Raw genomic sequence first — 17,900 nt, forward strand, 5'->3', positions numbered from 1 at the left:
CGCGTGCGCCTCCAGGAAAGCCGCGCGCGCGGTGCCACCACCCCACCCAACCCGTTTCACCCTCACCTTTTTCACCTCCCACCGGCCACCGCTACGCCTTTCCCTCCCTGCCCTAGCCCGCCCCGAAAACAATTAAGAAGCCAAACACGCCGCAGTTATTCCCGCCCGCCACACGCAACCCGCCTCCCATTTCAAATCAACCGAGCCCCACCGCCCCCGCCGCCAGGTAGGCCACATCATACGACGAGCCCAGCGGCTCAGTGTAACTGCGCCGCCACGTGGTCAACGTGGCCCCCACCTACGATGCCTACGCCTACGGCAGGGGTAGTACAGTGCAGCCTCCTCCTTCCTCCCGTGCTTGTGCTGCTGCTGCTTTAAAAACTGAGGACGCAGCGGCCTCTCTTCTCTTTTGGAATGGAGCAGCAGGCCATGTGAAGCCTCTGACCTTCCGACACCTTCCCTTCTCCCTCCGCCCCGCCTCGCCTCGCTCCCCCGTCCCGCGCCGCGCCCCACCGCCGCGTACGCTCGCGGCTGCGCGGGGCGAGATCCGCGATGTCGTCGCGGCCGTCGTCCTCCTCATCGTCGCGCCGCAGCAGCTCGCCCTTCTCCGCGGGGAGCCGCCGCCCGCCGACCTCCTCCTCCTCCTCCAGCTCCTACGCGGCGGGCCGCCTCATCCCGCGCTCCTCCCCCTCCTCCGTCTCCTCCCACTCCTTCTACAACGGCGGCGGAGGCGGAGCCCCATCCAGGTCCACCACCCCCGGCCGCCGGGCCGCGCCCGCCCCGGCGCCGCCCCCCGCGCCCGTGCCCTTCCCCAGCGCCGACGAGCTCGTCATCGAGGACACCTCCCGCTCCGGCGACAGCATCTCCGTCACCATCCGCTTCCGACCGCTCAGGTACGGGGATCTGGCACGGGGATCTGCCTGCCCGCCCGCCAGCGGGACCTGGGGCTTGTTGCGAGTAGTGTCCCGACTGATTTGAGCTCTGGATTTGCTGTGCTTGCAGCGACCGGGAGATCCAGCGCGGCGACGAGATCACCTGGTACCCCGATGGGGATCGCCTCGTGCGCTGCGACTTCGTACAGCCGTCGGCCTATGGTTATGGTAAGTAGTTAGTACGCTCCACCTGCTTCTCTCTGGTCTATTTGGATTTGGCTGGCAATGTGGGTTGCGGGGTTGGTGATTTGGTATGTTTGATACCATCCTACTAGAACTTCCCAGGTTTCCGTCATTTTGGGGTCACAGAATTCTTCATACAATTTACATTGGTTCGGCTATTGGATGCAATTCTTTCCCCCGGGTACATTGGTGAAATATGTTGTCTACATACACACTTCACAGGATAAGCGCCACATTCCTGAAATTAGCACGGAGTTAGCTACGATTGTGGACAGACAAATCGATAAGAGCTAATACGGGGGTGATGGACTGGAAATTTCACTCCCGGTGTGCACTGTTGAGGAAGCAGCTGTTACTGTTTTGTTGACAGCTAGTAATTTTTCATATAATTTTTTCCTGCTACTACAACATATAGCTGAGAAACGTCCCAATTCCCAGTGTACCATTCTCTTGTGCATTGTACAGCACATATCCATATGGACATTTTGACCTTATATCTTTCTTGGATGTGCACTTCTTCTAATGTTGAGTACAGTGAATAGTCTTGACTCTTGCGTGTATTATCTGATGTGTGTTAACACTAAATGTCATAGTGGTAAGACACAGTCTTATGCCCACACATTAACATCTGGTGTTTTGAAATCAATACAGAAGGTGGGTTTACTTCACATTTACATATCCTACTAAGCATATGATTTGGATGCAGTTTATGAGATCCTTGTTTTGCTCACGAAAGTGTGCACAAATCCCTATGTAGTTCGGGCTTGAATCGTGGCATCATATAAACATATATGGATGGTTTTGTCCACCATTAATATGTGGAGTATGGACATTGTGGGTACAGTATTTATAATTGTACATGTCTCCTGAAATGTAGACACATTCAAAATTCAGTCTGAAGGTGTGCGTTTGCAAATTCAAGAACTGTGGTCCACCCTTAAGATTGCATTACAATATGGATACCACAAGGCTTTTAAGTGGTCCTCAGGTATCTCTATGTGATTCTCAATGGACATTAATAATAGGAGTTGGATGATGCTGATGCCCTGAGTGTGAGGGGTAATCTTCATCAACGGAAATTGAATAGATGCTGAAAAGCAGAAAAATCTTTGACAGTAAACTTGGTGGCCTATTTTATGAGCTTCATGGCTACTTTCTCTACTCGTTTATTAGTAGTTTTAGACAGTTACCCTTACTATTTCTGCTCACCGTGGTAAAACCTTATTTTTTCGATATAGGGAATATATTAATATCAAGTTGGTGCCAATTACACCTGGCCTCTGCAACAACATAATGAGAAGAGCTAATATAAAACAACCTCACTCAATTCAAGCTACACATTCTATGTTTAGATTAAGATGGATCGAACAGTTTAAAATAAATCAATATGTTATATCAGCTATTCAGCTTGGTTTCTACTTGATATTTAATCAGTTTGTCTCCCTTTTGTTTATTTGTTTAGATAGAGTTTTTGGGCCTTCAACAGCTACAGAGGCTGTCTATGATGTTGCTGCCCGGCCTGTTGTGAAAGGTGCTATGGAGGGCATAAATGGTATGCTACTTTCACTCATTTAGGTCACTATATGCACATTTCTTGCATTGATATAACTATTGTGTCATGAGAGTTGACTTCCATCTATGAACCTTCACCCTATGCCTATATATAATGCTACCGTTGTGATTGCACTGTCCATTCCGAGCTATCCAATCTTTACCTTCTTAAGACTTTTTTGATACTTAATTTACTGCTATTATCCCTATCATTTTCCAGTGCTATCCAATGACACGACACCAGCATGTATTCTTACATAATTCAATGTTTTACCTTCTTTGCTGAATTGCTAGCTTACCAAAGTCACCTCTGAGCACAATTTTGTACTAACTTGTAGGGACAGTTTTTGCCTACGGTGTCACAAGCAGTGGGAAAACCCACACAATGCATGTAAGTTCTTATTTCCTACAGTGAAATTTATCAAAAGATCCAATGAAATAGCAACAAGTTCAAGGAGTCATCCCTCTAGCATACTCTTTCACATTAAATTTGTTCTTTTTGTGCACCTGCTACTGCAAGTGATAACGAATATGATTGTCATATATCCATTTTCGTGAATAATATTGTTATATAAACATATTTGCAATTTGCGAAGACAATATTTATGTTTATTCAGCATATTCATTTATTCTCTTAACTTTTGCAGGGTGACCAGAATTGTCCTGGAATAATCCCATTAGCCATCAAGGACGTCTTCAGCTTAATACAAGAGGTATGCCAGCAAGTGCTTTAGTTGCATAGGACTTGGACGTTGCATCTGTAAATATGTTGAACTGCCATAATGGATTTATTTTATGTTTCCTTAATAAAGAAACACCTTACTTTGCTGACTAACTGATCACCTCGTAAATCTTCTCTGAAGTCTTCTTGGTCATTGTTGGTGCAAGGAATAGTTTAGATAACATTGAATGCCATTCTGACCACTGTATCACCAAAGCAGCTCATGTTTATGCATGTGACGCAAATATGTTTTGTGATATACAAACTCAGCTGACCAAAGTAATCTGAATTTCCAAATGACAGCTTCAAGAGTTAAGATTTAAGACCGAATCTGTATAACTGTGTGGTAGTCCTTTGTTGAAGATAAACTGCCTCGAAAGTGGAACATTATGGGTTTGGAGAGTTCTCTAATTGGTTTACACAATGGAACTCCCCACTCACTTCTTAGGGAACAAAATATAAAAAATCGTAGTATTCAATTGGTTGACTAAAGAACGGTGAGGGGCTGACAACTCCAGAAGCTGTGGCCATAATGACATACTCAAACCTATATACAGAACTTGCATGTTCCATTTTGTCAACCGTACTGTTTACTCATTGCTGCTTGGGTATAATTAGTATTTTGCCATTTTCCTGTTTACACTAAACTAAAACTTCGATTTTTATATCTTAACTTACAGACTCCTGGAAGAGAATTTTTGCTCCGCGTGTCATATCTGGAAATCTATAATGAGGTATGCCATCTGATTGAGAAATACTACCATTTTCATAAATTCTCCACACTCCACAGGCACTGCATCTTTTAGTTATCTTATCACTTTCTTGATTAGTTGACAGTAGCTTTGCTTGAGTATCGCTTGATACTTGCATGTTAATTTGACTAGTGCCTTCTCTTTCTGAAAGGTGAATCCAAATAGACTTGTCTGACCCTTCACAAAATATTTGCTGGTTAATATCCCTACCTAGAGCGTGCTACTATTTATTATCCTCATTTTGTTTTGCTCTGGTGCTGTCAGCACTGCTGTCACTGGCCGTGTTATCCACATGAATTTCTTTCGGTTGTACTTTGCCATTCCCCACATATAAATAGACGTGCCCGCCTCCTTATACAGGGATGACCCTTTCCAAACAGGATATATAGCGATCTAGGACTAGCCCTAACAGCCAAATCGAAAGGTCTATAGAGATGGATCCACCAAATATACCAACGGAGCTGCTGTTGTGTTGGTTGGTTCTTGCAGGCGGCAGGCAGCCCAACCAAGTTTCAGTTCCACACTAGGTGAGTGAATGTTGAGTGATACCCGGGGAGAAAATGGTGTCAAAAGCACTATTGGCGAGAAAGCCTTGTTTTTAAAATCATTTTGCAACTGATCATAATATAGTCAGTAGCGATTGTAGTATCTTATTAAGGGGCATATATAATCTTAAGTCTTTAGTTATTATTGGTGTGGGCTCTTGGCTCTTGGCTTAGTTAGCTTGCATGAGCCACACTCATGCCAGTCCGAGTTTTGAAGTAATGCGGTTGGTGACTGTCCTATCCTTCCCACCTGTGCTGTACAAATACTAATGCTGCGATTTGTGGATATTGGGTATTGAATCTATTTCCTTTTTTTTCTGTAAAAGTCATGCTCCATTGTAGATTATCTGTATTCAGAATGCACTTTCATCTAGTACTATGTGATGGCTTAAATCTGTTATCTCCTTGCAGGTGATAAATGATCTGCTTGATCCTACTGGACAAAATCTGCGTGTGAGGGAGGATGCACAGGTTTAAACTCTGCACTCATTGGGCTATCTTTATTGCCTTGCTTTTATATATGCTCTGTATTTATTGCATCTCCTCCTGAAACATATTTTGAATATTTTTTTTACTATTTTCTTTGATTTTTTTTTCATTGCCTTTAGCGTAAAACTTCTGCCCGTACTTTTTGCAACCTCTCATTTCCTCCCCTCTTTTTAGCTTATTTTTATATTTTGCTATTTTGGCCATTATTTCATCCAGTCAACAAATTGTGAATATGTTGTAATATTATCAGTTTAGCATTCCTATGTTTGATTTGAATTTTTTTCTTGCATGCTACCCATTATGTTTCTTTAAACCGTGTTGTTTTCTCATGGCATAATGGCTTGATGAACGATTCTAGCTGAATACTTCCTATTTGAATTGCATGTTATCAAAATGGAATGCAGTTTGTGTGGCCCTCTTCTGGTAATGAGATTGTTAAATGTCAAGCTAGCGTGCAAACTTTGTTTGTGGAGTGACATTTGATTCTGAGAGTGATTGACATGTAAATCTCATTGTATTAGTCAGTTTTAGTTCCTAACTTGTTCATTTATAACGCAAGCTATGCAGTAACGCTTATGTAGCTTTATGCTTTTATCTACTGCAGTGGCACCTCTATTTATGATCTTCTAATGATCTGCTTCCTTTTGCTATAGGGAACATATGTAGAAGGGATAAAAGAAGAAGTTGTCCTATCTCCAGGACATGCTCTTTCTTTTATAGCTGCGGGTGAAGGTGATTTATATTGCTTTCCCCAACACTAGAATGTTATTATCTTTTTTGAACGTAGTGGCTACAAATTGGTATGGATATGCACCAAGTGAAGTGTGTTGTTTCTGTGAGTCACATGCTATTAGCCATCCAGTATCTCTCTACCATGCTGTTAGTCTGGTTGTGAAATGCATGCTTTTCTTCTCTTTTAGAGCCAATAATTAGACATGGATTTTCTATTATTGCTTTTGATTAATGGATTTGCAATTTCTCAGTTGCTTGAGAAATTCAAGAGTTGCACATTATCAAGATTCTCTCTTACTCTATTCACAACCATGGTCTCTCCTAGTACAGGATTCTTGAAGTATCAAATCTTATGCATGCAATTGATGACTTATGATTTTGCTCACAACTTTATTTAGGATCCTAACTCAATGGCTGTTTTCATTTCTGAAGTTTTATTATAAATATCTTGTACTGCTAAATAGTTGGCCTGATTTAGTCTGGTTGTGAAATGTATGCTTTTCTTCTCTTTTAGAGCCAATAATTAGACATGGATTTTCTATTATTGCTTTTGATTAATGGATTTGCAATTTCTCAGTTGCTTGAGAAATTCAAAAGTTGCACATTATCAAGATTCAAGAGTACAACTGTACAAACATTTGTGCAACTTAAGGTTTAGATAATCTGTAGACCGCAGTTGCACATAATTTCCAAAATATGCAATTACTCAATTGACCGTTAGCTAAAGAGTTAATGTGTAAGATCATTGACTTAGAAATAACATAGTATTTACTCCCTCATTTACAAAGTAGTTGATGTTTTAGCCATTGGTATGCATATTATAAATGATTTATGGTTACATAATACTCTTTTGCTGGGTGAATATCCTCTATCAACTCACTTAGTAACTCCTCTCTCTTACTCTATTCACAACCATGGTCTCTCCTAGTATGGGATTCTTGAAGTATCAAATCTTATGCATGCAATTGATGACTTATGATTTTGCTCACAACTCTATTTAGGATCCTAACTCAATTGCTGTTTTAATTTCTGAAGTTTTATCATAAATATCTTGTACTGCTAAATAGTTGGCCTGATTTATGTGAAATTTATGATCGATAATTGTAGTCTTACCAGAGTGAGCCACAACCTCTTCTATTTTGGTATTATCAAAACTAATGCTACTTAACATAACAGAGCATCGGCATGTTGGTTCAAACAACTTCAACTTATTTAGCAGCCGAAGTCATACTATTTTTACTATGGTGAGCTCACAAATTCTTTCTGTATTTAAGGCTTAACCAATTTATGAATATTGCCTTATTATTCCTTATGAAAGATGCTATGTTTTTATCCATAATTGTGCATCATGTTTTTGAATCTCACATGATATGTTGTATTTCTGTATTTGGGCTCATGATATATGTTCTCTTTGGCAGATGATCGAAAGCAGTGATCGCAGTGATGAGTATGATGGAGCAATGTACTCACAACTTGTATGTTGTTTTACGCATGAGCCACATTTTATTTTTCAACTACTAATGCTTTATAGTCTTACATTTTAATGCTGCCTAGTCTTACTTTGTAATGCTATTTCCCCCTCCTAGAATTTGATCGATCTAGCTGGCTCAGAGAGCTCTAAGACAGAGACTACTGGGTTAAGAAGAAGGGAAGGATCCTTCATTAACAAGAGTCTTTTAACTCTGGGAACAGTAAGTTTTTGTTTCTAATTACCTGTCACAACTCGGAGTTGCTTTTTATGTAACTTCAAACACACCTCGTTGAGATCCTGTCTTAGAACTGCAGTTCTACCAACTTTAGGGAGTAAACCTGAACTTATATTGGAAGTCATCTGGTAGATGCTATTATATGGTACAAGTAATTAGTAGTTGGGGTTGTTGAATATGTGGTAACATATTTTTGCTCATTCAGTTCAACATGTACTAAATTCTAAACTTAATTCCTTTTAGATTTATACAAGATCCATTTGTGTTTCTGGTATTCTTAACGTAATGGTGATTCATTCTAAAATTAACTTCCTAATTCAAAGGTTATTGGGAAGCTCAGTGAAGGGAGAGCAACACATATACCATATCGAGATTCTAAGCTGACTCGTCTGCTGCAGTCATCACTGAGTGGCCATGGTCATGTCTCAGTAAGTATCTACCCGTTTCTTAGAGTTTTCCTTCTTTAGAAGTCACTGCTTGTACTGGGTGAGACCATCTCATGCAGTGTGAAGTGAAACTCGATTATTTCAATTAGCCAGCTGATATACTGATTTCTTTATGCAGCTAATTTGCACAATTACCCCAGCATCAAGTAACATGGAAGAAACCCATAATACATTGAAATTTGCAAGCAGAGCAAAACGTGTTGAAATTTATGCCTCTCGTAACCGGGTAAATATTCTCAGCACGCAAAACTGACTTCCCATGGCACCATTATCTGAATAATTAACGGTCATTTCATTATTTTGTCTGTCCAGTTAGTTGATGAGAAGTCTTTGATCAAGAAGTATCAGAGAGAAATATCATCTTTAAAGCAAGAGCTTGATGAGTTTAGGAGAGGAATGATTGGGGGTGCTAGTCAGGAAGAAATCATGATATTACGGCAACAGGTCTGTTTCCTTTTCCTTTTGCGGGATAGAACTAAACAACAGAAGTTTGTTAGGCATCTATGCAAATGCTTGATACTTTTGGTCAGCTATTTATGAACATTAGATGATTTTGCATTTTCAATTTTTTTTATTTTGACTATACCTTTTCCTTGTGTAGTTGGAGGCAGGCCAGGTAAAAATGCAATCTCGCCTTGAGGAGGAAGAGGATGCAAAAGCTGCTCTTATGAGCAGAATACAACGATTGACTAAGTTAATACTTGTTTCCACAAAGAGCAGTATTCCTTCTTTGACAGATTCATCTCGTCTCCAGCGCCAAAATTCTGTTAGTGAGGAAGATGTAGGTGGTCTTTATTGATCTGATTGTGCATTTGTTCCTATATTTAAGCTTGTATGATTCTCTTTAGTCATCAGTATGCTTTTTAACTAGGAAAGTGTACTAATTCTATCTATTTCAGAAGTTAAGCACTTCACAAGATAATTCTACGCTAGTCCAAAATGACGGTACATCGAAGGACTCTCTGTCAGTTGCTTTGCCAGATCCATTGGATGAGATCAATGAATTAAGGTCTGCTAGCGGAGATCATTCTTCAGTAACTGGCTCGGGACCAGATTCAGCGCAGGTAATTGGCTTTGCACTTTAACAGTTTTAAACTGAGCAATGGCATGTGCCAGTGGCTTTGCACTTTACATTTTTTAATTGAGCAATGGCATGTGCCAGTGTCCTAATCCTTAGATTTAGCACTATCATGTTGCCCTTCTTCAATTTTGCCAATATCACCACTATGAATGCACTTCTTCCTGAAAAAAATGTCTTCTCGCTTGTTAGCCTCCAAACAACATTAGGTAAACTATTTTAAAAATCCAAATTCTATGTGGCCACATTCATTATTCCCCCCTTAAAACATTGCTTCCCGTCCGTAACACCCACAGCTTGTTCACCATTGCAGTCTTGCATTGTTTCTTTTCAATCATGGCTGACACTTATGTTCTCGAATTGTTTCTCACCGCCAAACGTTTTTTTTTTCTTGAGCTCTATTCATATTTTCCCAGAATACAAGGCACCCGCGATACATGTATTGCCATATGGTGATACTCTATCTGGAAGGCAAATAGTAGATCGATTGATCTGTATTTTCATTGGATAATGGAAGACAGAGTTTATCTGTATGTAAAAACAAAACTCAAATATTTGGTGAGGCTATGAGAGAGCAAGGAGCCGATATTACCTTATGTAAACGGAAAACCTAAACCAAGATTGAGATCTTCTATAACCCATGCCCGAAATCCAAATGCAAATACCGAAATCAGATGTTGGTTATGGACAGGGGACTCTAGAATAGCTCCTTGGGAAGAGGCGGCTGCGGCAGGAACAAAAGTTCTGTGCGGAGGTAGTGTCAGTGTGTGGTGGAGCCATCGGCCTTGGATGGAGGAGGGGATGGAAGGGGCAGCGACAGCGAACATGAGAGAGGAGGGGAAGGAGGAGATGACAATGGGAGGGCTGTCAGAGGAGGTGACACTATTGTGTCATTTTGTGGCCTTTGGAGGCAATGACCGATTAGAGTAGAGAATTTTGTTACTCCCTCCGGTTCAAAATAATTGCCCAAAAAATGGATGTATCCAGACACGTTTTAGTGTGTAGATACATCCATTTTTGGGCAATTATTTTGAACCGAAGGGATTAGTTTAGAGAGAGATTTATCCTAGGGTTTAGTGGTAGTGGATTTGGACTGGGTTTTACAGGTCTTCATGGTTTTGGCAAAACAGTATTGGTACGCATTGTGATTGCGCCTACTGGAATTGAAGTAACCTAGTAAGGCAACATTGTTAACTTTTATGGTAGGCATGTTCAATTATTTCCATCTCTGCTACTCAGTTCCAATCTAATCTAAATGTATGAACAGTTGGATGCCTATATTATCCACATATATGTACACAATTTATTCTGCGCAGGCTTATATATATTACTACCTCAGTCCGGTTTACAGGGCCTACGCGTATCCCAAGATCATCAATTTGACCAATATAATATAAATTGTGCACTATAAAAATTATACCATTAGAAAGTATAAGATCTGAGCTTTCTAATGATATATATTATGTAGTACATATCTTATGTTACGTTGGTGAAATTAGCAACCTAGAGATACGTGCAAGACCTGTAAACCGGGACGGAGGGAGTACAAGGGTTTCCTGGCTGAGTAGTTCTAATTTATACTGTATTTTGAAAGTGAATAAGCTGAATTTATGGCTGAGTATTGGTTATATATTATTGCATTTTTATCAGGAGGGAATCACAGAGTCAGATCATTTGGATCTACTGATTGAACAAGTTAAGATGCTTGCTGGGGAGATCGCGTTTGGTACCAGTTCGCTGAAAAGACTAATCGAACAATCTATAGAAGACCCTGAAGGGACAAAGAATCAAGTAGGTTTTCTTTCCATTTTTTAGAGATTTCTATTTTAATCCTTTTGCTCAATATTCAATCTTGTTCCACTAAATCAGCAGTCATCATCAATGGCACATTACTGTCTATTGCTGTACACAAAATCAATGCTTGAACAAATAACAAATGCTGTGGAAACAATCGGATGTATCTTCAGAATTAGGACTCACGTTCTGATCAATGATTACTAGCATGACAGGCAAAATAATACTTCAAATATCACAATATGCAATTGGAATACCATAATTTACAAGATGTTTTATTTCTAATCAACAAAGTTATTTTTGCGGGTAACAAATTTGTCTTGTTAGTCAAGGATAAATAAGCATACGTTTTTGTATTACTGAGGTGTAGACATGTGGGGTGTTTGACAGTTGCATACTACACTATACAACACTAAACTTTAGCTAATTTCCTAGATTCTCTTCCATGTCTCATGGTTGATACCTTATCTTGCCTTCCCTTACTTTACTATACAAACAACAACCAAGCCTTTCAGTCCCAAACAAGTTGGGGTAGGCTCCTTCCCTTACTTTACTATACTATTTCAAAATCTGCCACTTGTGATAGATGGCCCCTGACATCACCTTTGGAAATCATGAGCTTATTCTAATTATTTTTGGATAAACCTATCACATTCTTCGTTTTTTTGATGGTCCAATGCCCTGCGCTGTAACTAATATTCATGCATGTATCTTTTGATAACAGATAGAAAATTTAGAGCATGAAATTCATCAAAAAAGGAGGCATCTGCGAGCCCTGGAACAAAAAATCATGGAAAGTGGTGAGGCATCAGTTGCTAATGCTTCTATGGTGGATATGCAGCAGGTATTTTTGTCTAGTATATGGACAATGGATAAGCCTCATAATTATTTGTGTACCCTGCTTCCTGTGTAGTAACATGCTGGTTTTGTGAAACAGACTATTACGAAGCTTACAACTCAATGCAATGAGAAGTCTTTTGAGTTGGAGGTGATCTTGCTAAATAAGCAGTGTGCTTTCCACAAAACCAATTTTCTCATTATACATGTACATAACATTTTAAATTAACTATTGTTGTCTCTTATTTGATGTAATAGTTAAAATCAGCAGATAATCGAGTCCTTCAGGAGCAGCTAGAACAGAAGGTTTTCTTCCCGTCTCCCTTCCTTTTTTGTGTGCTTAAATTCAGTTTAAATGTTCTAAACATTTAATATTGGTGCGCAAATTTTTTATGCTACTTGCAGAGTATAGAAATGAATGATTTACAAGAAAAAGTTCTACGTCTTGAGGCACAGCTCATACCAAAAACAAACATATCCCCTGAAGAATGCACAGAACAGGAGATTCTTGATTTGAAATCTAAACTTCAGGCCAAGGTTTGATCTGTTTTGTGCTCTGTTTAGCTGGATTTCCTAGGAAAAATTTCGTGCTGCATTCTTTAATATGTGGTGGACATGCAATACTATATTTATATGTTCATTTGATGGTTGCACAAAACGATTATTTGTTTGTTTTTAATCAAAGGAGTCAATCAACTTTGGTGATATATCTTGACAGGAAATTGAAAGTGAGAAGTTTAAATATGAGCATCTAGAAATCATTGAAGAAAATAGGGACCTAATCAAGCAGAACCACAAATTAAGTGAGGAAGCTGCTTATGCAAAAGAATTGGCATCTTCTGCAGCTGTTGAGCTTAAGAATTTGGCTGAAGAAGTTACAAAGTTATCCATACAAAATGCAAGGCAGGCAAAGGAGTTATTAATTGCTCAGGAGATGGCACATTCCAGGGTCCCTGTTAGAAAGGGCCGCCCAACAGGTAGGGGTAGGGATGAGGTTGGAACTTGGAGTCTTGATTTAGAGGATATGAAGATGGAGCTACTGGCACGGAAAAAGCGGGAAGCTGCTCTAGAAGCAGCTTTAGCAGAGAAGGAGCTTCTTGAAGAGGAGTACAAGAAGAAGTTTGATGAAGCAAAGAAAAAAGAGCTTTCTTTGGAAAATGATCTGGCAGGCATGTGGGTTCTTGTTGCTAAGTTGAAGAGAGGGGCTTTCAGCATATCTGATTTAAATGTTGATGATCGGTCTATCAATCTAGCTGACATAACTAATGATGCAAAAGAAAACAAAGGTGGCACCAATGTAGCTCTAGTTGAGAAACAAGCGTCAGATGATACAGTGAAGTCACTAACTGCAGAAGAATATAGAAGTCCAGAATTTGAACCTCTTCTTGTTCGTCTCAAGGTATATATATATATATTTCGATTTATTTGTATTACGGTGTGTCTTCACGAAGGGGTGGATAATATGTCCATTACTTGTGTATTGTTTCTCCTCCTCATGCACATCTTGAAGTCTCCAAACTCTGAAAATAGATTATGAGATCAGTGTGATGCCTATGTACTGGTAAAACTTGGTGTAGAATACTCCATCTGATTCACAATATAAGTACTCCATAGTATAGGACACTGACATGGTCTTCAAAGTACTTTGACAAAAAATGTTCTAAAAGTATGTCATTTTGTTTTTTAGTATATTCATGTTATATCTAGTACTCCCTCCGATCCATATTAAATGCTGCTGATTTAGTACAACTTTGTACGAAATCAGGGACAATGATTATGGATCGGAGGGAGTAATATCATTTGGATATTCTTTATGTTCGAAATTCTTTCTATGCTAATGCTCAAACCCGAAAATATTTGCCTGTCAAGTTTTAGAACTGCTTATATTATGATACTGAGGAAGTAAGTTGTAAATTAGGCCCTCAAGTTCAAAGGTGTTCATCCCTGTATGAACCTGTGAGGTATGCTCTTCAACAGTGATCTTAGTTTAGTTACCTAGATAAGTTTTAATTCGTATGCAAGGTGGGTGCAAATAGCTCCTCAACTAGGTGATGTACTTGAACATAGCAGCTATTTACAAAGTTTCTCGTCACATTATAAAAGGAAATTAATAACTAGATTTCTTTGGGCCTAGTTTAGCTAATTCGTTTGTATTTATTTTAGCCTGGTTTCCAATATTAACTGGTCGATTCTTTTCTGTACTTGATTAAGAGACATCTTCTCCTGGTTGCTTGAAATTTTTTTCCATCATGGAAGGCTGCTGGATTCCTTATGTTTCCGTGCATGCAGGCTAAAATTCAAGAGATGAAGGAGAAGGAAACTGATCCCTTGGGTGACAAAGATGGCAATTCCCATGTCTGCAAAGTATGTTTTGAATCTGCAACTGCTGCAGTTTTGCTTCCTTGTCGGCATTTTTGCTGTAAGTAATGTTAGGGAATTGTATTCAAGTGCTAAGCATCCTTATCGTCTATCTTTACTAACGCTATGCCTTTTCTTCAGTGTGCAAGCCTTGCGCCCTTGCATGTTCGGAATGCCCTCTGTGCCGCACAAGAATTGTAGACAGGATAATTACCTTCACATAGGTTACTTGTTAGCCAAGGTATCGAGTACTTCGCCATTTGCATGTTGGTATCTGTTTATCCTATCCCAGCTCCTAACCTCTGAAACCTTCTGACGGAAATATTTGCCAGGAAACTTTTGACGCACCCAATCTCCCTGTAAAATCACCAGCCGTATATGTTTCTTTTTATCTGTAGCAAAGAAGGTGACTTAGATGTTCCTTCTGTGTTGTATTGCCTTATTTTTTTATTCCCCTATAGCTTCACTTTTGTTTCCTTATTGCATCGAGGGGTTTGACGACTTGACAATTGTGTATAGATATGTGACTCAACATTGTCCTCAGAAGTAAAGCAAATTGATGTGGCAATGCATTTTTTTAGAAGTGAAGCTGCAACGACCATGAGATCCTGAAATTAACACAGTTAATTATTTTCATGTTATTGCTTTACGTTGTTTGGAACACGGAAATTTTACAGCATTATTCAAAATTCCTGTTTCTGAACTGTGTCCGGTGCTGTAAGATTATGGCTGGCTGACAGCATTGATAGACCGTTTCACATATCAGCAACCAAGAGTTGTGAAGTCAAGTTCGTAGATTGGCATCGTTAGCACCAGTCTAACGTGCGAAGGGGCCTTGATTAGAAGCGTCACAACCTCAATGTCGCGTTTGGAGTAGTTCGGGTGATGAGTAGTTTGTTCTCTCGAGGCACCTAATCACGTTTTTCTATGGAACTTGAAATAACGGAGGTGCTTCCCTACGGATAAGATGCTATGGAAGATAAATGAGACTAGGAAAATAAGGGAACATCTTACAATGCAATATCACTATGTTCCTAAAAGTATGACACATTTTGTTTTGTTAAGATATGTCTTTAACAGAATAATATACGTTTTAATCTTTGAAATCGAGGGAGCCTTTACTATTAAATTTGAATCGGTGGTGTCCGTAAGTAAATTAACCATCATATGTAAAATAAACCCGCACGCTCCCCGCTAGTGTGAGGTGAAGAAAACCATGACCTAAAAAACCGGCATGTGTCCTCGTCCCCATTTGCTCAGGCTGGATTCTTTTGGAAGTAGAACCAATCACGAAATCATCCCCACCATAAGGCCTTGTTCATTTCTCTTGTATTTCCTCCCAACAGGTATGGGGATGGGAGAACCCCCTCACTTTCCCTTAAATAATCTTCCTAAAAATACACTAGTAGCAATAGTGGATGCACATGGACGACCTAGGAACAACCTTGGTACAAATATACAAAATAAGCGCAGAAATGTTCATATGTCAAACTATATAAATACCAAAGCTCGAGATTTGTGCTCAATTTGTTCAAAAAAAAATTGTGCTCACCATGGTAGATGAAAAGATTTCTTTCTCTCTCATTTTTTATTCGATTCTTAAAGCACACCGGATGGTGACGAAAACATCCACACCTATGCGTGTAAGTACCAAAACATATATTGAGCACATACAAGATTTGAGCATCCTATATAACTTTGGAATGAACACTTTGACCCCTCCGTTGATTACTTGGCCGTTTCAGAAAGTGTGTATCTTCTACCCTCAGTGTCACTTGTAATACTCTCTTTCATGAGATCACGGAAGTGCATTTGGTAATTCAAACTTGGTTGGATAGTGAAGACAGTTTGCAAGTTGCTATGGGCCATAGCATGGAAGATAAATATAACATGTGTTGAGGACTTTGGCACATCAAGAACAAGGACATTATGTCTAAGGGAAAAGGAAAGGAGAACATAAACTTGCTGGTTTTTGTTACGGCTGTTGTTGGTCCATGATACAGATTATCTGATTACACAAATGTAGTATTAATGGAATATTTGGACATGAAGCTAGTTTCGACAACGATAAAAAAACTCGTGTCAATGATTTACCTGAATAATACAAGAAGTTGGATACTTCAATTGAAGGAACTGCTGAAGTAGATGATGCAAGTGTAGCAAAGGGAAGTAGAGGAGGCATGCTGAAAGATGTCATTGCCAAAAGGTTGAAGATGAACAATGGTACAAGTAGCAATGCCAAGTCAGAACTAGACAAATATCTTGCTCAAGATAGTGAAGACCGGACCGAGATAAATAGCTTGCCATTTTTTGCTTGGTGTAAGGTCAGTGCTCATTGATTTCCCATCTTAGCTCACTTGGCATGTGATTTGCTTGCTATACCCATCTCAACGTAGCTTCGAAGTCAGCTTTTAGCACAAGTGGACTTATATCTAGACACTTTTTAGTGTATAGATACATCTGAATTTAGATAAATCTTCGACATTCTTTTATGGATGGAGGGACTAGATGAATTTCGTACCTCTCTTAATCAATTTATGTTAGAGCTCCCCGAATGTGCACAAGATTGTCTTAGAAGTGGAAATCATATTAACATCTAAGCGAATATGGACACATTAACCAATATCGGAAAAGGTAAAATGTTCCCTCTTTTCCTTTATCTATTTGAATTTGCCATTATTTCCTATGTTTTTACTACATGTTTGCATCCCATTCATATAGAGTTAATTGAAGAATTTGGTTGCAGGAATATTGCCAAAGGAAAAAAAGGGAACGAGATAGGTGATAAAAGTAACATAACCACATCTAAATCTGTTGCAAGATTGTCCATCTCTAAGCACTGGACATGTTCTTAAAGGTACAAGTTTATGAAAATTAACATTAAGTTTGACATGCAAGAATTTAATTGATAATAACAAATTACACGATGTGAAGCTTGGACAGTGATCAAGAAAACTAGGTGAAGCCATGAAGGTGGGGGCTGGAGTCCTGGAGTGGACTTGGCTTGTTACAATATAGGTTACATATCGTGGATCTCTCTCCCCGTCGATCCCTCCTGGTCCTTATATAGGAAACCAGGACTCCGGGTCAGTTGCATGTGCGGCTACCTCTGTATGGGCTAGTTCTTGTGTTGCACGTTAGGTTCTTGGGATTCAGTTGTCATTGCCTCTTGGGTTTCATGCGCACCGCACCTGGTATGTTAACAATGGATACCCGATAAGGTAAGCTCACGTCACTTAGGCCTTTTGCTGTCATTTTCTGCACCGTTGTGTATTTCGGGCATTGTGGGATTATCTAAACCCAACCTGAATTTCCGGGTACCCGAACTATCCGGTAGCACTTTTTTTTTTTGGAAAAATTTAGGGTGTGAGTTTTGGAAACCTGATTTCTTTTACCCAAATGAACTGGCCCATATTTTTTGGGGCAAATCCCAACTCCTAGCCTAAAGTAGGGTCATGAGGAGTGGATCTAGAGGGATAGTTTGCCCGATGCGTCTCTCTAGTTAGCATATTTTCCAATTTTACAGTAGTACGAGCTGTAATAATAATGGTTGCCATGATGCACTTTTTCTTAACCTAACCTTGATGCATTCACCTCATTAAGCTCATAAGTAACACAGTTAAGTGTTTCGAGCTTAGATTATAAATATAAAATCAATCATCTCATGCTCTCTAGTAGTTCTTATATCCATTATGCATGATTGCTTGTTTCCACTCATTTTCACATGAGAATCTCACAACCTTATGTTTATTTTTTCCCTTGCTTTGGTGTGTATT

The 17,900-nt window shown here is 39.6% G+C and overlaps 1 protein-coding gene across 1 annotated transcript; it reads left to right on the top strand.

Annotated features, from left to right (window-relative positions):
- Positions 1-552: 552 nt before the first annotated feature.
- LOC124647596 (kinesin-like protein KIN-7K, chloroplastic) lies at positions 553-14,712 on the top strand. The gene is made up of 24 exons (XM_047187512.1): positions 553-893; positions 1,003-1,100; positions 2,578-2,667; positions 3,005-3,057; positions 3,314-3,379; positions 4,068-4,121; positions 5,096-5,155; positions 5,827-5,905; positions 7,082-7,149; positions 7,324-7,380; positions 7,492-7,596; positions 7,935-8,039; positions 8,176-8,283; positions 8,370-8,501; positions 8,659-8,838; positions 8,957-9,121; positions 10,786-10,926; positions 11,654-11,773; positions 11,867-11,917; positions 12,025-12,072; positions 12,172-12,303; positions 12,485-13,165; positions 14,056-14,185; positions 14,266-14,712. Exons 1-24 carry the CDS (start codon positions 553-555, stop codon positions 14,346-14,348), a joined length of 3,147 nt encoding a protein of 1,048 aa, XP_047043468.1. The 3' UTR covers positions 14,349-14,712.
- The last annotated feature ends 3,188 nt before the right edge of the window (positions 14,713-17,900 follow it).

The sequence above is a fragment of the Lolium rigidum genome, chromosome 4, assembly GCF_022539505.1.
Source record: "Lolium rigidum isolate FL_2022 chromosome 4, APGP_CSIRO_Lrig_0.1, whole genome shotgun sequence".
Taxonomy (NCBI): Eukaryota; Viridiplantae; Streptophyta; class Magnoliopsida; order Poales; family Poaceae; genus Lolium; species Lolium rigidum.